General features: G+C 45.7%; 1 protein-coding gene across 7 annotated transcripts in view; it reads right to left on the bottom strand.

Annotated features, from left to right (window-relative positions):
• The window catches only part of ASAP2 (ArfGAP with SH3 domain, ankyrin repeat and PH domain 2), a 202,472-nt gene extending 184,012 nt beyond the window's left edge, over positions 1 to 18,460 (bottom strand). For 2 of the 7 annotated variants that reach the window (XM_073022766.1, XM_038006539.2), the window contains exon 1: positions 17,984 to 18,457. In XM_073022766.1, coding sequence (XP_072878867.1) covers positions 17,984 to 18,142 — 159 coding nt within the window. In that variant the 5' untranslated portion in view covers positions 18,143 to 18,457. Of the gene's footprint in view, positions 1 to 17,983 lie in introns of all 7 variants that reach the window. The other 5 variants (XM_073022767.1, XM_038006536.2, XM_073022765.1 and 2 more) reach the window with 5 other exon arrangements.
• Between the last annotated feature and the right edge of the window lie 1,823 nt (positions 18,461 to 20,283).

Below are 20,283 nucleotides of genomic sequence, written 5' to 3'. Positions count from 1 at the left end.
CAGACCTCCTAAGCCCAGCTATGCTCATGTCACTCCCCTACGCAAAAGCCCTTAATATTTTCCCACAACCTTCTGAATCAATTTCCGACTGACATGCTTAGCCCTCTATAATCCAGCTCTGACCCACCTGTCACCTGGACTTACTCACGACCTCAGAGGTAAAATCGGGACCACAGAGGAAAAGGTGAAAGTACTTGCTTTCAGTTAATATACATTTCCTGGGGAAGAAAAGGCTGCTTCCACAGCAGCAGGTCCCTGGGTAACCACAGCAAGCAGAATGTCTAAACAGGGCCATGCGTCCTACAGACCACTAGACAAGTGTCTTTAAGGTTCCTCACAACTCAGTATTCTGGCCCAGGCTGAGACAGACCCTGGGACAGAGTAGATCTGTGAGACAGATCTACCCACACTCAGAGCTCTAACCAGGGTTGGGACAACTTTTTCTATAAAGGAGCAGATGATAAATATTTTAGGCTTTGCAGATTGCATATACATGGTCTCTGTTGCATCTTCTTCTGGGATTTTGTTTACAACCCCTAAAAACCATTTTAAAATACCATTTTTAGCTTACACTTTTTACATACAAAAACAGGCTGCAGCTTTGCTGACCCTGCCCTGACCAAACAGGGACAACCCTGGGTACGCTGAACCCCATTTGCAGTGTTTCAACTTACGCACCTTGACTAAACCTAGCCCTCCCATGCCCTCCTTTGGTGAGACTCCCGCTCTACAGAAGACAAGAGAAGCCAGGACCACAGCCCAGCATGCAAGGAGCCTGACAGCTGTGGGCATGACCACCGTGCTTCCCAGATGTAGAGCACTCTGCTTCTGAGCACAGACATCCCAGGTCTGTCCCAAAGATGGATCAACGGATAGACAGAGATGGATAAATGGACAGATGGATGGATGGATGGATGGATGGATGGATGGATGGATGGATAAAAAAGGACACACAAAGAGAGTCAGAAACTAATTGCTTCAAAAATTCAGAAAAGAAATTTGTTCTGATAAATGAGGAGTGTTAGGGAAGGTTCTACAGAAGAAAAGATATGATTAATTATGTTTTTCAAAGAAGAAATCAGATATTAATTGGGATGGTATATAGAGTGGAGAGTTCAATCATCCTTAAAAGATTTTCCTGCCTCTCTAATTGTTTCAAAGGATGACACGACAACCTTGATTTTGCAAACCAAAACAGATTTATTTCCAGGCATACAGCAATCCTTTGAAACAGAAAGGTAGGAAATCACAAAATCAACAAGATTAGCAGGACCTTGACAATCAACAAACATTTTCTGACAATGATGTATGCTAGGCATCATGTTGGGATTCAAAGAGAAGTAATACCTAGTCCCAACACTAGGCACACTCAGTCTGGTATGGCAGTTCCAGAGGAAAACTAAAAACTGAAAACGGGGGGATCTCTGGATTTGGAAGCTTCCTGACCCTAAAAAGGAAGTGCCAGAGTATTCAGAGGTCAAGCAGGAAGCCTCCTGCTCGGCACCAGTCACTCACTGGGCAATCCTCCCTTCCCTCACACTGCTCAGCAATAGTTGTCCTCATCAGGTTAGGCTATGTATCCCAGAAAACATTTCCATGTTATTCCATCAAGGCCCAAATTCTATACTAAATGCCTCATTTGGGCCAACATTAAATGAAGGAATTGTTCTACAGAAATTTATTTTCTCAGTGAACTCAAGCTCATCAAAATTTGCAAAGCAAAGTTCAAAAACTATTTTCATGGATACTATCCTCAGCAGATTACGTACACCCCAGCGCACCAAAGCAGAGGATGCTGATTTTGACTATTCTTAACGACCACCTAACATCAATAAACACGATCTGCTGTGGCTTAGTGAGACCTGCAGGAATTCCAGAGTAGGAGGTGGCCCCACCCTTCTAAGCTGGTCTAACTCTTCTCTCTCCCCCTCCGTCCCATTGGCCTCAGCTGTAGGGCACGGGGTCCCTGCTGTTCCCATTTCACTACATGGTCTTTCTGGAAGCCTGAGGATGACATGACCCTGAACTACAGGGAAACAAAATGGGCTTTATAGCAGCTACTTTCTACTTCATTGGGGGTCTTTTTCTGTTTACTTCCAAGTCTAATGCACGCCCTATGGCTGCCAGCTTATTCCAGCTAATAGTACATTTTCCTTTGAAAAAAAATTAACAAATTTCTGAAACACACATTTGCTGACACTGCTACTCCCTAATTCACACCAAAATCTAACAAAGCATCAGAACCCTATAGCATTTCATGGCATATTAGGGGCAAAAATGATGCCTGCATGTTCCAGATAAGGCTTCACTGGCTTAGTATACGGACGCTTGAAGGATCCAAGAAGGTTCATAAATTAAAAGAGCAAATAAAACAGGGCCCTTAAGAGATTTCATATCAGCTATGACTAAAGCAGTTTTGTCATAAGATCAATCAAATCTCCTTTACTTCACTCTGACCATAAAGAGAACTGTGCACTTCGAAAATTAAGCTCCTTCCAACATTGCTATAGAAGATAATAAATCATTTTTAAAATATAGAACAATAAACCCAGTTCTAGAAAACTGAGGGGAGTCAGAGTGGTAGGAAAGCAGGCCAACTTTAAATGTCATCACCAAAGCAGTCGCTTGCAAGTGTGACTTGAGAGACGCAGGAAGGCCTCTGCCTAAAATCCCAAATTAAAGCAGGACTCTTGAGTCTCCTCTGGATGGAATAGGATCTTTTAAAAGGAAAACCCAGGCCCTGGAGGTTCTGGAAATAGACCAAGGCAAAGAAGGTCAAGAGAAAATGAAGAGGAAAAAAGTGAGGAGGAGAGGAGAATTTTAAGCTTTGGACACTGATGAGGCTCCAGCATAAGCATCCCAGTCCCCAGGGAAAAGGCGGGACCAGGAGTGTAGACAATGGAAAGAAGGAAGATGGGAAAGGGTGAAGGACCATTTCTCCTACCCATGATTTTTACTGTGGGTGATCCCTGCTGGCGAACACACCCACCAGTACCTCTTCCAAATCAAAAGCACGCAACCTGGCAGGCTGTGACCAAGGCAAACCAAAGTTACGGGTTCTGACAGCCCAATGCTCCAGTAGTGAACACACCTCATTCCTATTTGCGAAAAAAGAAAAACAAGAGAATTCACAAGGTGAGAAAAAAAAAACAGGAATCTCAATAATTACCTTTTGTCAAGAAGTGAGCAGTCTCCTGTGGGGACCAAATCAAGGCAATGTTGATAGAAAACAATCAAAACACCAGCCACACTCACCAGCAGAAACAACAGCTTGGAAAGGGTTTGCTATTGCAGAGAACATAGGAGGCCTGGCTCTAAGCCTCCTGAGTGACTACCAAGCACCGTGGCCAGACAAGGCAAATATCTAAAACCCATTTACAAATGCAAAACCATTTCCACTAACTTCCTTTGCAACTAAAGACCAAGCAAGCAAATCATCCCATTTTATCAACATGCCCAGAGGCCAAATAAATAAAACAAATTAAATACAAGAAACTGCAGCTTACATAAAAACTGATTTTTAATACTGAAGTTAATTAATACAGTTACTGAGCACCTATTCTGTGCAAATCGCTGGGCATTTAAAGATGATTAAGAACTGATCCAGCAAGCAGGAAAAAAGAAATAAAAGGTGCTCAGCTTATTAGAGAATAAACAAAACTGTCTCTATTTGCAAATGATATTTTGCATATTAAAAATCCTAAGGAATACACATACGTATACACAAAACTATAAAAGACAATAAACAAATTCAGCAAATTGTAGGCCATAAGATCAATATACAAAAAGTTAACTGTATTTCTATACACTAACAATGAATAATCCAGAAATGAAATTAAGAAAACAATTCCACTCACATCAAAAAGAATAAAGTACTTAGGAATAAATTTAACAGAAGTGTAAGATTTGTACATTGAAAACTACAAAACATCACTGAAAGAAATTTAAGACAAGAAAATGAGGCCGGGTGCAAGTGGCTCACGCCTATAATCCTGGCACTTTGGGAGGCAGAGGTGGGCGGATCACCTGAGGTCAAGGATTCAAGGCCAGCCTGGCCAACAGGGTGAAACCCCATCTCTACTAACAATACAAAAATTAGCCGGGTGTGGGGGCGGGCACCTGTAATCCCAGCTACTCGGGAGGCTGAGGCAAGAATTGCTTGAATCCAGGAGGCAAAGTGTGCAGTGAGCCAAGATCGCGCCATTGCACTCCAGCCTGGGCAACAGAGGAAAATTCCGTATCAAAAAAAAAAGAAAAGAAAAGAAAAGAAAATGAAAAAAACTCCCAAGTTCAAAGATAGAAGATGTTATGATAGATTGTTAAGATGTCTATACTCCCCAAATTGAACTACAGTGTCAACATAACCTCGATGAAAATCTCAGCTGGCTTTTTTGCAGAAATCGAAAAGCTGATCCTAAAATTCACATGGAAATGCAAGAGACCCTCAATAGCCAAAACAATCTTGGAAAAGAAAAACAAAGTTGGAAGACCCATACCTCCTGATTTCCAAACATACCATAAGGCCTATAATTAATTAAGGCTTTATGGTACCAGCATAAAAGACAGGCATAAAGATCAATGGAACAGAACTGAGGGTCCAGAAATAAACCCATATATCAAAAGTAAATCAATTTTTAAAAAGGACGCCAAGAGAATTCAAGAAGAAAAGAAAAGTCTTCCCAAGAAATGGTGCCGGGACAATGATATATCCACAAGCAAAAGAATGAAGTTGGACCCCCACCTCACCTCATATACAAATATTAACTCAAAACAGATCAAAGACCTAAATGTAAGAACTGAAATTATAAAATGGAAGAAAATACAGGTGTAAATCTTTGTGACTCTGTATTATGCAACCAAAGGAAAAATGACTATTCTGGATGTCATCAAAATTAAAAACATTTGTCCTTTGAAGGACACCATCAAGTGAGTGAAAAAACAATCTACAAAATGAAAATTATTACTTGCAAATTATATATCTGATCTGGGTCTAGTGTACAGAATATATGAAGTAATCTTACAACGCAACAATAAAAAGACAAATAATCCAATATAAACATGGCAAAGGCTTTGAATAGACAGTTCTCCAAAGAAGATACGCACAGCCATGGGCATATAAAACAATGTTCAAAATCATTAGTCATCCATCAGAGAAAGACATATCAAACCCACCACTTCACACCCACTAAGATGGGTGTAATAAAAAAGACAGACAATAACAAGAGTTGATAAGGATGTGGAGAAATTGGAACCCTTACACATGGCTGGTAAGAACATCATGTGGTGCAGCCTCTCTGGCAAACAGTTTGGCAGCTCCTCAAAAAGTTAAACTGACTTTAAAAAGTTTAAGTTTAAAAAGTTAAAGTGACTTAGCAATTCCACTCCTAGGTATGTACCCAAGAGAACTGAAAATGTATGTCTACACTAAAACTTGTAGAAGAATATTCACAGGATTATTCATGATAGCCTAAAAGTGGAAGCAACCCGAATGTCCATCAACTGATGAATGAATAAACAAAATGTGTCATACACACATGACAGAATATTATTCAGCCATAAAAACAAATAAAGTACAAATCCATGCTATGATTTGGATGAATCTTAAAAACATTAGGCTACATAAAGGAAGCCGGACACAAAAGGCCACATATTATATTATTCCATACATGAAACGACCAGAATAGGCAAATCCACAGAGACAGAAAGTAGATGAGTGACTGCCAAGGACTCGGGTACAGGGGACTAGGGAACGACTCCTATTGGGTATGGAGTTTCTTTTTGGTGATGAAAATGATCTGGAATTAAATAATGGTGATGGCTACACAACTTTGCGAATACACTAAAAACCACTTAGTTGGACACTTTAAAATGGTGAATTTTATGGTATATGAATTATATCTCAATTTTTTTAAAAAACCAACTACAACACAAAGTAAGTTTCTCAGGATACTATAGAAAGGTTTTTTTCAAAAATAAATAATTCAATTTGAGGATATGATTCAGTGACCATGTTGTCTTTTCAGGGCTGTCAACAAGCCATTCCTGGCTGATTTTTGTTCCTATCATTTATTCCAGGGCCTTTTCACATCCAGTATATATGAATACAAAGAACTATGGAATTTTTAGGTCAGGGAGGATGGTCAGAGAACACCTAGTCCAAATCTCTCATGTTAGAGACCAGATACACAGTTAACTGGCTCAAGGTCACAATAAGGTGACCTTGTAACTCCGATTCCGCTCTCCTAACTCCCTGGCTAGGTCTTTCTGCTCCACAACATAAACACAACCGAACCACAGGGCAAATGTGAAAACCACTGCTTCACAATACAGAGGACATCTTCCAACGATGAGAACACTGGCTCCCCGCAAAATCTAGGGAAGCTCACTGGATATAAGAAAACCAGTATTTTCTTCAAGTTCAACAGTCCACATTACTCAATGACCACAAAACCCGGTGATCATCACTGATACAACCTGCTTTTCACCAGAGAAGCAAAGCACAACAAAGTTTTAATTAAGAGACCAAGAAAAGCAGCAAAGACTGCAAAAAAGACCGCTCCGAGGCAAGACGGATGGCAAACAACACAGCCTCATTCAGCCCAAACTCAAACCGGCAAGGCGCCCATTGGGATTCCAGCTCAAGTACCAACCACCACATCAACTCCAGGGATACCTGCAAGGAGAGAATCTTCAAAGAAGGTGATGAAAGAGGTAAAGTTCACTCTGAGCTCTAACTTCTTGGAAAATATAAATATTAATAGCCAAAATAAAGAAAAAACCAGAGAAGGTGACCAAAATAAGCAAGGGTGTCAAGAGGCAGGGGAAGTGTTGCAGACAGCAGCAGACATGGAAGGTCAAGAGCTGGAAAGACTGGACTCATCACATCCAACCCTCCATGTTACAAATGACGAACTGAGGCAGGACCACTGAAGTCACCTGCTCCAAGGTCCAAAGAGCTGGTAACAGATTCAGGCTATCAGGGGAATACAATACAAGGCCTTAACATTCTCCCTTTCTTTCAAAACCTCTCCAAACTCCCCTAACTGTTAAGAGGGAGCTGACTTCTCTCCACCCAAATCTGCCTAGACAGGCCACATCCATGATTCACCCTTCAGTGGCAATCTCAAAATACAATTTGCTGAAACGAAGGGAATACTCTTACGGGTCTGGGTGGCTCCTAGTCCTTTTCACACAGTGACAGTGTTCTTGGCCCCTCAGCTCTAAGGGGGCCACTCGGTCAAGGTCAAATTAATAAACACCTCTGATGCGAAGTGCCTCCCCAGGGGTTAGTGTCTGATGACCTCCAGGTAATCACATTCAGCAACAATGGGGACTGCAGGTGATCAACAACCATCATTACCCTGCACTAAGGAAACCCACAGAAACACCTACAGAGAAATCTCCCCAGGCAACAGAGAGACTGGCAGGTGGGGCATTAAAAGATCAGCAGGAGTGGGACCTCCTCCACAGCACTGGGATTCTTACTCTAGCAATTGCTGGTTGTGGAATGTGGAACCTGGAGGCATGTCCCTATAGGACCAACCTCAAGACTGTTGAGGGGATCAAATCATCAGTTTAAAACACAGCACAGTCCTTAACACAGAATTAAAGCTCAGAGAAATGTCAGCACTGTCACCGTTATCGTTTTCATTAAAAAAAAAAAAAAAACGAGGCGCGGTGGCTCACGTCTGTAATCCCAGCACTTTGGGAGGCCAAGACGGGCGGATCACGAGGCAGGAGATCGAGACTATTCTGGCTAACACAGTGAAACCCTGTCTCTACTGAAAATACAAAATAATAGCCCAGCGTGGTGGTAGGCGCCTGAAGTCCCAGCTACTCGGGAGGCTGAGACAGGAGAATGGCATGAACCCGGGAGGCTGAGCTTGCAGTGAGCCAAGATCATGCCACTGCACTCCAGCCTGGGCGACAGAGCGAGACTCTGTCAAAAAAAAAAAAAAAACCTCTAAGAAGAACAAGATTTCTTCTGAGAAGGTGGGGAAAGAGATCCCGACAATCCTGACTGCCTGGCTAGAATCCTAAAAGACAAGGGAATTCATCATGAGAGGGAAATGTCTTCATCAACCACCTGATTTTATTGAGAAAGCCATCTTCAGCATGGAGTGGAAAAATGACATCATTAATAACACCGTCGGCAGGGAAGGCCTCCTGCCAGGGTGTCAGCAATGCCCCTGGCCACTCGGCTCTGCGGGGCTGGGCATGTCGGCAGAGCAGTGAGGAGACGAAAGAAGAACAATTTCTGTAGCAAGGAGGACAGATGAGGCAAACAGGAACCGAGAAGCAACAAGGATTTGCCAGAAGCACCCACTCAAGCAATGCAATAGCTGCAACTTTCTAACACTAACAGCAAAGGAGGGCGTGCTGGCTACAGAGGCTGCAACACCAAGGGTCCTGGTTGGCACAGGCTCTACAGAGGCTGTTGGCTGCTAAAAGAAATAGCAGACTCTGGTGTCAAAATGCTTGATTTGAATGAATCCTAGCTACATCACATCCTAGCTCCATGAACTTGGTAACGTGGCCTAATTTCGCTGGACCCTATAGCATTTTGGTAATAACTAAATGAGTTAATAATTGATATATGTAAAGAATTTAAAGCATGCCTGGCACACAGTAAGTGCCCCATAAATGTTAGAAAAGACAAGGGGGAGGCTGGGCACGGTGGTTCGCTCCTATAATACCAGCACTTTGGGAGGGCAAGGCAGGAGGATTGCTTGAGTCTAGGAGTTCAAGACCAGCCACGGGCAACATGGTGAAACCCTCTCTATAAAAATTACAAAAATTAACCAGGGGCCAGACATAGTGGCTCACACTTGTAATCCCAGCACTTCGGGAGGTTGAGGTGGGTGGATCACTTGAGGTCAGGAGTTCAAGACCAGCCTGGCCAACATGGCAAAACCCTGTCTCTACTAAAAATACAAAAATTAGCTGGGTGTGGTGGTGGGCACCTATAATCCCAGCTAGTCAGGAGGCTGAGGCACAAGAATCACTTGAACCTGGGAGGCGGAGATTGCAGTGAGCCAAGATGGCGCCACTGAACTCCAGCCTGGGTGACAAAGCGAGACACTATCTCAAAAATAATAATAATAAATAAATAAATAAATAAATAAATAAATAACCAGGCATGGTGGGGCACACCTGTAGTCCCAGCTACACAGGAGGCTGAGACAGGAGGATCGCTTGAGCCCAGGAGGTCAAGGTTGCAGTGAGCCAAGATAGCACCACTGCATTCCAGCCTGGGCAACAGGGCCAGATTCTGTCTCAAAAAAAAAAAAAAAAAAATCAACTGACATTAACTTCAACCACACTCTGGATACCCCCAACACACTCTTGCAACAGCAGCATCATTTCAAATAAACACCCTCACCAAAAACAGCACACACTGCAAAGTCTCCCTTAAAATTCTGGGTAGGTGGTGCCCATGAATCTTCTGGTGCTTCACAATGGAACTTGCCCTGCAGAATCAAGGGCAGTACATGCTACGTGAGACAAACAAGAAAGGCACAAATAGGAGAGTTGGGTTGTAGGACCCACCCAGCTCAGAATCCTAATTACAGGACTCAGAAGGTCCAATTCACAGCTCTCCTGAACTCTTGAGGCATGCACAAGTATATGAACTAACCTGTGGGATCGGATGAGAAGCTGCCAAGCCATAACCCTGAAAGAACAGAGGGCACCCCACGGATGTAAAACCACAGCGGATGGCTCCCTGCCAAGAGCGCTTCTAAACACCTTTAGCGCCTCATAATTCTAACACTGGCCTGAGGTGCAACTCTTCTCAGCTAGACTCTTAGAACCAATTCATGGCAATGACAGCATAATAATTACGATATATAATAATTATATTTAACAAACAGAGTTGTTAAAGAATCCATCACTCCAAAAAAAAACTAGCTAAACAAAACTTACCATCAAGCCTGGAATTCTCAGTCTGAATTCAGGGGGTCCATAAACTTGGATTGGAAAAAAAAAATTTATCTGTATTTTCATTAGGGTCTAACTGAAATTTATCATCTTTCAATTACAAATGTAAGCAACACGTGCTAATATTAATCAATACTTGCAACTCTAATAAAAGATACATGAATATTACATTATATTAGAAGCATCTCATATTGTTTATATTCATCAATATCTCAAAATTAAGGTATTTATTAGACCAACCACAAAATCTTGTTACTAAATGCTTTAGTAAAGAAGCATTATAAGCATGACAAAAATTTTTTAAATATTCTGCTAACTGAATTTCAATATAGAGTCGTGCTCCACATAATGACATTTCAGTCAACAATGAACCACACACACGACTTCTCATAAGATTATAAGAGGCATTTTTACCGTCTTTTCTATGTTTAGATACACAAATACTTGCCATACACAAATACTGTAACTGTGTCACAGTTACCACAGTATTCAATACAGTGGCATGCTGCACAGGTTTGGAGCCTGGGAGCAATAGGTTCTTACCACATAGCCTAGGTACCTACATGCCATCTGGGTGTGTGTAAAGTGCACTCTAGGATGTTCATACCACGAAGAAATCTTTAAACGATGCATGTTCGTCATTAAGCAATGCATGACTGTAATTAGTTTCCTCTGAAATCTTATTTTGTTCTATGCATTAAACATTGTTCTGAAGAGGCAGACCACCTTCACCAGAGTGTCAAAGGGAGCCATGGCACAAAAAAGGTTAAAAGGATGAAACAGGACTGCACATAATACATGAGATTATTAAGTGCTTTATAAGGAAGGAGCTAGTCCTGTCCACTTTTTTTTTTTTAAGATGCCCAGGCCATCCTGTCCACTTTTACATCTCTGGCACCTGGCATTGACAATGTATGGTAGGGGTCCAATATACCATTTATGAGTGAAGAAACTCAATCAGTCAAATCCCTTCACAGAAATGACCATCATCATAAAAATACAGCCCAAGCATTCCAGCTCGGGTTGGTGGTCTGTTTATTCCAAGACATTGATGACATGATAAAAACAATAATGGTATAAAAAGCACCTGGAAGGGCAGCCAGGAGCAGCGGCTCACGTCTATAATCCCAGCACTTTGGGTGGGCGGATCACCTGAGGTCAGGAGTTCAAGACCAGCCTGGCCAACATGGTGAAACTCCATCTCTACTAGTACAAAAATTAGCCAGGCACAGTGTCAGGCACCTGTAATCCCAGCTACTCAGGAGGCTGAGGCAGGAGAATCCTCCTTGAACCCAGGAGGCAGAAGTTGCAGTGAGCCGAGATCATGCCACTACACTCCAGCCTGGGTAAGAGAGCGAGACTCCATCTCAAACAAACAAACAAACAAAAAAGACAAAAAGTACCTGGAAGGGCCCTAGCAATCCACTTGGAGGCCACATTACACAGAAAAGACGTAAGCAAAGGAGGTAGGTTCAGATCATGGAATGTCACCTCTCTTTAGTAGGGAAAGAAAGAGGAGTGTTTGGGGAGCTGAAATGGGGACAGCATCCCAGGCACCTGACAATGCCCAGAAATATCACCTGCTATAGTCTGCCCAGAAACAGCAGAGGGTCGCACGAGCAGACCCCTCTGTCCCAGTCTATGCAGCCATGCTTCTCTCTTTCCCTGGGCCCCAGTCTATGCAGCTATGCTTCAATCTTGAAGCATAGTTGACTGACCCAGGGTCTTGACTGACCCTGGAACTGGTCCCAACACAAGTCCTATACCAGTCACATCAAGCAGCACAGAGTTGGCCTGGATTCTGACACTAAGTAGCTCTAGACAGCACCAGCTTCACTGTGGGGATGCTAGGTCTGGTCAGAGGGCTTGGATGAATTGAGCTTGGCTGTTGCATTGTTTGGGGCAGCTCTGTTGGGTCTACCTCTATGCCAACAGCACACAATCATGACAATCCATCAGCAGGTTTGGACCCCTCTTCTTGTACAATGGACCTCAATCGGGCCACCTACCACCATCTCCCCTGCTACCTCCTCGTCCAAGACCCTCTCGCCTGGATGACTGCAATAGCCCCTCACCCCGCAACTGGTCTCCCTCTTTCCTTTCAAGCCCTGCTAGTCTATTTTTCCCTAGAACAACCACAGTGAAGTCTTTAAAATGTAAATCAGACCATGTTATTCCCTGCTGAAAACCCTTCAACAGCTTCCCATCACAACAGAACAAAATCCAAATTCCTTCCTCAAGATGGACAAGGCCCTGTGTGACCTGGCGCTGCCCACCCCCCTGCCCGCCATCTCTCATCCTTCTCTCCCTCACCCACTCCCCCCCGCCACACCCTGACCTTCCTTCAGTCCTTCCATGATCCCGCCCATTGGCATTTCAGGGCCTTTTCCCAAGCTGTTCTATTCCCACATCTTCTGTGACTGGCTTCCTCTCTGCATTCCAGCCTGCTCAAATGTCACCTCTGCAGAGAGGCTTTTCCTGACTTTGGTTTCCTAATCTCCAGAACCACTTTGTATCTCCATGATATGCATGACTTTCCTTCACAGCACTTATCAACTGCCTAAGGTTATGTTACATAACTGTCTATCAGTGATTATCAACCCTATTTGGGAGGAGCCTTTAAAAAATGCCAAGGCTCCAGAGCCCGCTCGGACCAATTTAAGTCAGAATTCTAGGGAGTGGAGCCAGGCAGCTCTGCTTCACAAACGCCCAAGCAACTCCAGTGTGCAGCCGGGGTTCCGTCTAGAACAGTGCTTCGCAAGCTCTCATGTGCCTGTAGTGTATGTGGGGATGCTGTAAAAATTCAGGTCCTGGGTGGAACCTGGGGCTCTGCATTTCAGCAAGCTTCCAGGGGATGCCTCTGCCGCTGGTTGCTGAACCAATATGGTAGCCACCAGCCACGTGTAGCTACTAAGCAGATACGGCAGCTGAGAGCTGGATTTGTCATAGGCTGCCTCATCAGACAGTGTGGGCCTAAAATGCATGTATATGCTCCACAAAGGAAGGCACCGCGCCTGGAAACATGGGGTGCACGGGAAGAATTAAGGATCACTCCAAATTCTTGGTCTCAGCAGCCCTCTGGAGACCAGGTGACTGTGAAAATCCCACCACAGAGGCTGAGTTGGCTGCCACCTCAGGACCAGATCAATATTTACCTAAGGCAGGGAGGCAGGTACAAAAGACCATAATGAACCAGCTTAGTGCCTTAGCATTTGGTAACTCACAGGTAACTGCCTGGACTTCAAGAATCAATGGCACGACATCATACAAGGCCCTCCCTCACCACAGCCCCAGGCCCTGGGACACTTGCACCCTTGCACATCCACAGGACTCCAGGCGTTCCTACAGATGTGGTCCTCACATTTTTTGCACTGATTTGTTTATAGGATTAGGATTCTGTTCCTCTTGCTGGACTGCAGGTCCCTTCAAAGAGAGAACATATTCTTCCTGGTGTTCTATTCCTGCCACCTCACAAACAGCCTAGCACACTGAAGGACTCAGGAATCCTGAGTGCATGGCAGGACCTGGAACCCACGAGGAGTGGCATCAGTACTTCTACCATTGATCCTAAGAAGGAAACTGAATTCAGCATTCACCGGGGGGCAGGGAGGAAGGCTCACATATGAAGAGAAAATGGCTTCCTTAAGTGATTCAAAATTTTCTGAAATTCAAATTTCAGAACATAGTTTAAAACATGGCCCTGTTTGACCCATCAAAGCTCACTTCCAAAAACATGAATGCTCTGGGCAAGAAGGTGATGTCCTTCTGAAGACAGCAAGAATCTGTTCATCTGGGGACTTGGAGGAGCTGTTTTTCAAACAAGTCACAAAGGGCTAACATTCAGAATCACATTCTTGCCACAAAGCACGTAGGCCTGGTTCCCACTGTTGCTGCTAGGAGGGGTCTGGTCCCATGGACGGCAGGGCCCCTGGGAGCCAGCAGGCCCAGATGCTCACCCCACCCCTGCAGTTAGAACCCTGTGCTTATGACAGCAATGGGATTGCCAAGGTAACCAAGGACAACAAAGTAGAGAATTACGGCCCCGGAAGGAAGTAGATTAAATTTTAATACTTACAAGTCAACATCAAATTTATTTTTAAAACTACATCAATGCCAAATAAGCAAGGCAGAATAGATGGTGCTATAAAGGAGGGTCTAACTAAAAACACGAATATTCCAAATATGTATACAATTTTTTCCTATTTTGAAAATATTTCAAAGTGCCCAGAGGCTCGAAGAAACCAAAAAAAAAAAAAGAAACAAAAAAACCCTCACTTTTCAAATTTCTGTCACAACTACTTATTTTTCCAAAAGCACAGGGCAGACTCTGGTTGCAGCACCAGACTTTGCTAAGTTTGCTAAAATTGTACAAAATGATGACTTGAACCAGAGAAGGTGGTCAAGTGAAAATTATAAAACACAGGTATGCTCTCACCAGCTGTCAGGAAAACAAACTTTTTTTTTGAGACGGCGTTTCCCTCTTGTTGCCCAGGCTGGAGTACCATGGTGTGATCTTGGCTCACCGCAACCTCCACCTCCTGGGTTCAGGTGTTTCTCCTGCCTCAGCCTCCCAAGTAGCTGGGATTACAGGCATGCACCACCACACCCAGCAAATTTTGTATTTTTAATAGAGACGGGGGTTTTCCATGTTGGTCAGGCTGGTCTCGAACTCCCAACCTCAGTGATCTGCCCGCCTTGGCCTCCCAAACTGCTGGGATTATAGGCGTGAGCCACCACATCTGGCCTGACAACAAACTTTTAAAAATACACATGGGTTAACAGATACACGGTAGTGTTTCATTCACTCACCCACTCAGCCACTTCCGTGACACTTCCCCCATGTAAATCCCATCCTCACTGTAAAAGCCCTCGCTGGGGCCTGTGGACTCACTATATAATCCGGTAACCAATTGTCTGGCAGCTTCTGTGCTGTGTATTATCTCACTAAAACCTCACCCCAATCCTCTGAAGTTGACAGGTATTATTACCCAGACTTTAAAGCTGAGGAAAATGAGAAAATGTTAGGCATCTCACTCAAGTTCACTCAGCCGGCAGGTGGTGGAGTCCGAACTTGAACCCAGGTCAATCTGACAAAGGAGTAATTTAGAGAATTCAGCATTATGAAAAGTAACAGGAAGCAGCACGGTTTCCGAAAGCAGCAGGAGCCAAGTTCAAAGTCCACTTCAGAGCCCTATAACCTTTAGCAAATTACTTAACCTCTCTGAGCCTCAATTTCCTCACCCATAAAGCAGAGATAAGGACTGAATACAATACCTGTGAGTTTCATAGTACAGGATAGGGACCCACAGTTACTATAATAATATTCCAGCAACAAGTATGCAAATCAAAACAGTACATTTTAACTGTAAAATGATTTTTTGGCAGATATAACCTACATTAGAAATAACAGATTCAAAAAGGTTTATCAGTTTAAAATTAGTTTGCTGGCCGGGCGTGGTGGTTCATGCCTGTAATCCCAGCACTTTGGGAGGCCAAGGCAGGTGGATCACCTGAGGTCAAGAGTTCGACACCAGCCTGACCAACATGGTGAAACCCCGTCTCTACTAAATACAAATAATTAGCTGGGCATGGTGGCATATGCTTGTAATCCCAGCTACTTGGGAGGCTGAGGCAGGAGAATCGCTTGAACCTGGGAGGCAGAGAGTACAGTGAGCCAAGACTGAACCACTGCACTCCAGCCTGGGCAACAAGAGTGAAACTCTGTCTCAAAAATAAATAAATAAATAAATATAAAATTAGTTTGCTAGTTCCATGATTCATTTGTTTAAAAATAAGACCAAGAGCTTGCAAATGTTATTTTATTTGTTAAATGAGTAACTTTATGTCATGATACCCTCTCACGTTTCGTCTCAGTATGAGAAGATTTTTGTTTAAAACCAAAATACTGTACGCATCAATTGTTATTAAACCATATACAGAACAAGTTTTGGTAACAGAAAGGAACATTAGACACCCTGGGAAAGAGCATTATTTAAAAATCCACATTGATTTACCTCAGAAAGTGAACAACTTTCAAATTTAGTTATAAAACCAAGCTCACACGTACCATCATCATAGCACGTATGTAGATTTGCTTAAAGTGAAATAAACCTGAAATGATTTTAATTTTTCCATTTTCAGACTTGAACCAAATCTTGGGCTTAGACGGCAACATGAAGCAAGCTTGCAATTTAATGAAATGACCAAATCCAGTCTCTTTGTAATCTGCTCAGTAACTGAGCTCTAGGGTAATCTCCTGCACAGCATACAAAAAGAGCTTTGGAATTACACACTGTAAACTAAAATTAATCAGAGAAAGTGTATGCCAATTTTAATAGCAATTCCTATTTGTTTGGCTTTCCAACATCTGCCAATGCTAATAATATTTAACTGACAAACTGCAGTGGGGAAAAGCAACAGAACTTTAAACATAATCAAGCTTTCTAAAGAAAGACATCATGCACAATGCTTCCTTCCCTTAAGAAATATTCAGCTACCTTTTTGGTTGCAATCATTCCATAAACATTATTAATGGTGTATTCTCAAAACACTGTGCTTTTTAACTGGCACTTAGGAAAAAAATTCATTCACCCATCCCCATCTGCCTCATTTGAAGGCATCATTTTTAAGCCTTGCTGCTAAAAGTAGAATTAAGTGATCTGGGGAATCACCGAACTCATAGGAAAGGTTTACATGCAGCTCTCTTCCGCCAAATTAAATGGAGAGAAGGAAGGCTACCCAAGCTATATTAACAGCATTCAGAATGCTGAATCTGTTACTTTTGATTCCCTTTTATTGACTGTTTACAGCTACAAAGAAAAAATTTTTCCATTAAGGGAAAACATTCTGGACTTTTTTTTTTTCAAGCAATTCCTAACAGCAGATGCTTTGTTCAAATGGGCAAAAAAGAAAAAAAAGAAAAATAATAATGCCATTGCTTCATTTAAAGCTCTTTGGTGACCTCCCCTCAAGCCTGCTAGCCCAGGCGTTTTCTGCTAAAATACCTGCAAAACCCAATTTTAAAACTGTAACCTGACATTCTGGCCAAGAGACATTTAATCATGGATTCACTATTGCCACATGTGTGGCTTGTAAACCTATTCTGAGTCAAGCAGAGTGCTAAGCACTTCAAACAGTCTCTGATCCTGGAAAGGATGCATTACTAATCCCGTTTGGTGGGTAAGAAAAAGGAGGACTGAAGGTGAGGATGTGCCTCAAACCACAGCCAACGGTGGCCCCTGGACTCACGGCCTGCCCATTTCCCCACGGCTTTAATTTTCAAACCAAGCTTCTTCGTTCCTACGTGTTCCTCTCCCCAGGACCTGGAGAGCGTGCTGGTTAGCAGCTAGGCGTGATGACTTTGCACCTTGAAAGCACTTTACTAAAACCAGGCCTTTTCCAGGTTGAGGGGAAGGGTGGCATCCCGGATTCAAGCAGGTGAGACCCACGTAACCGGGGAGCGGCTCCTGGAGGCCTCTTGGACCCAGAAGCGCCGACTCTCACACACCTTGCCCGCAGTTCCTTCTCCGGGCACGGGTGGAGCGCAGCCAGGCCGCCCTGGCTGAGGCGGGCATGCCTTCCCAGGCAGCCCGGGATGCCCCGGACCCGCGGACCCGAGGGTGGGGGCCCTGCAGGGCTCGGGGACGGCGGCGGGGAGCTCGGAGAGCGGAGCTGCCCCCGTCGCGCCACTTCAAGAACAAGTTGGTAAGGTCCGCGCCGGGGACCAAGGACCCCGGGCGGCGGCGGGCGGCGGCGGGCAGCGGGATCCCCACAGCTCGCCGCCGACCCCGACTCTGGCCAAAGTTGGCCGCGCTGCGGTGAAAGGACCAGGCCGGGGAACCCCGCAAGGGCCACGAGGCCGAGAGAGGGGAGGTCTTACAGAGGCCCAAGGTGGCCATCACCCATCTCCTCCGAGCCACCTAGGCGGGAACAAAGGGCTTCTGTCTCGGGCAGGGTTGGCCCGGCCGCGTCCGGCTTCGGAGCAAAGAAAGTTTTCCCGGGATGCGGATGCGGGAGCGGCGGGCGGGGCTCGGGCGCGGGATACCTGCGGCCGGAGCCGCCGCACAGGCCGCCTCACCTCCTCGATGGCCGCCACGGTGTTCCGGCACTGCGCCGTGCGGGTGGTGAAGCTGGAGGCCGTGGGCGCCTTGTAGTCCTCATGGGTCTCGGCCACGAATTCCGACACGGAGATCTGGTCCGGCATCGCCTCGGCGCGAGGGCGCTGGCGCACGGCCGCGGGGGCGCCGCCGCCTCAACCGCCTCCGCGAGCTCCGACCGCCGCTCGGACGCCGCCGCTGCCGCCGCCGCTCCGGCCCGCGGACAAAGGGGAGAGCCGGGCGCGGGAGCCGCGCGGGGCCTGGCGGCGGAGCAGAGGCGGCGCGCAGCCCCGCGCAGCTCGGCCGGTCCGCCTGCCTGCGCGCCGAGGGCTCCGCGTCCGCCGCCGCCGCGTCCTCTCAGAGCGAGCCCCGAGGCGGGCGCGCACAGCCGGCGGGAACTACCCGCCACCCAGCCGCGGGCCCCGACGCCTCCCGCGGAGAGGGGCGGGTCCGGACCGGGGGCGGCGGCCGGCCGGGCGTGGGGCGGGGCGGCGGGAGGACCGGGCCGCCAATCGGCGCGCTCGCCGCTGCCGCGCCGCCGGGAAGCGGAGCCCGCAGGAAGGAAGGCGGCGCGCGCCCCGGCCCGCCGAGCCGTTCCTGGCCGCCGCGCGCCGCATTGTCTGGGCGTTCGGGGCCCCGCCCGCCGCACCCATACCCCGCCCCCGGCCGGCCAGGGTGCGTGTGGAGGCCCCGACTCCGACCCGAGGCCGGCGAGGGTGCGTGTGGAGGTGCGCCCGGCCGGAGTCCGGCCCCGTGCGCGCCAACCGCCCCCCGCCCATGGCGCGGAGCACCTCTGGGCTCCCCACTTGAACGGCGGGCCGCGCCGGCCCATGAGGAAAGCGGGGTGTGGAGCTCGCCCCCTGCCGGAGGATGCGCTCCGCCCGCGGGCACCCTGTGGGGACCACAGCCGGACGCCAGAAGTGACCAAACCGTGAATGTGCGATTTGCGTACAGTCATTGCCTCCTCGCAGCCCTAGGAGTCAGATGAAGAGATGGGTGCTTATTTTATATAGGGGACACAGTGTGCCCAAGAGCACAAGATAAACGGCCAGGTGGGGATTTAAACCCATGTCCCCTGACTCTAGTGTGAGTGCTTTAGAACGGTGAGGGACCCCTACTAAAAGTCCCAGTCGCGTTTCCTAAGCTGCCCAATGATAGGTGTTCTCGGTTATAGTTTTAGGGTACTAGGCCAGGACCCACCTGGGAAGGCTACTGAACGCCCCGTAGTGGTATTCCTGCAGACAGGGGAGGGAACCGAGGGAGTGCAGGAGGAGGAGGAGGGGGAGAACGTGCAACAGCAGCCAGCCAACCTCACAAAAAACCGGCCACTAAAGGGTTCGAACTGGTACCGATTTTCATTTACGGCTCTTAAGGAAATTCTCAGTTATATTGAAAAATCCAGAAGCTCTGAAGATACCAGTCAAATAAAATCACACCCTATAACTCTACACCAGACTTGTGGCGTGGTTTCTGTAGCTGCCAGCAGTAAAACCAAGAGAAACTTTACAAAAACCTTTTGTGCATCTGAAAAGGAGGAAGTGTGAGAGACATTGGAAATTCAATATGTCAGACAAAGCCGTCTCCTGACACTGCAGGACACTGGACCAGTCAAACAATCTTTTTAAAGCTCCCATGTAAGAAGTTGCTATATGAGGTGGCAGCTTGGGTCAGACATTATGTATGGCCTTTGGTATTTTAGTAGCACTGCATGTAAAATTTAACTTTCTAAAATCGCTGTATTCGTGGATAGCTTTTATCATTGCACTAGACAACAAGTTACAATTTAAAAACTGTGTCTGTTTCTTCTTATATTATTTCATCCTTTTGGTATCTGAAGTTTTCCTATATTTGCAGCCTTCTACAATTCATGTTTTGTGTTCATTATTTATATTAATACATCTTCTGCAACACCAGGCAGATTCTGTTCCCTCCTAGCTAGTTTCCCAGTCACAGTTTTTGACATGAGGGAATATCCTGAATAACTTTTCAAGTCTTGATTTGTAGAGGGCTGGTCTCCATGAGGCTGTGAGGGATCTAAGAAAGAAAGTCGGGTTTTTCCTTGATGTCTAGTACAGCATTAACCAGACTAATCAATACTTCTACAAGGACAAAGTTAAGCTTGGTATTCTGTGTTCTCTCTTTATGTACAACTCCGGTTCTTGTTTCTTTTAGTTTAATTTTGCAGTTAAACTATAAAACAAATAAAACAGTTTAATTTGTACAGGAACCTTTAGTAGCCTCAAAAAAA

This window comes from Chlorocebus sabaeus, chromosome 14 (assembly GCF_047675955.1).
Source record: "Chlorocebus sabaeus isolate Y175 chromosome 14, mChlSab1.0.hap1, whole genome shotgun sequence".
Taxonomy (NCBI): Eukaryota; Metazoa; Chordata; class Mammalia; order Primates; family Cercopithecidae; genus Chlorocebus; species Chlorocebus sabaeus.
This window is presented reverse-complemented; position numbering and strand designations above follow the sequence as displayed.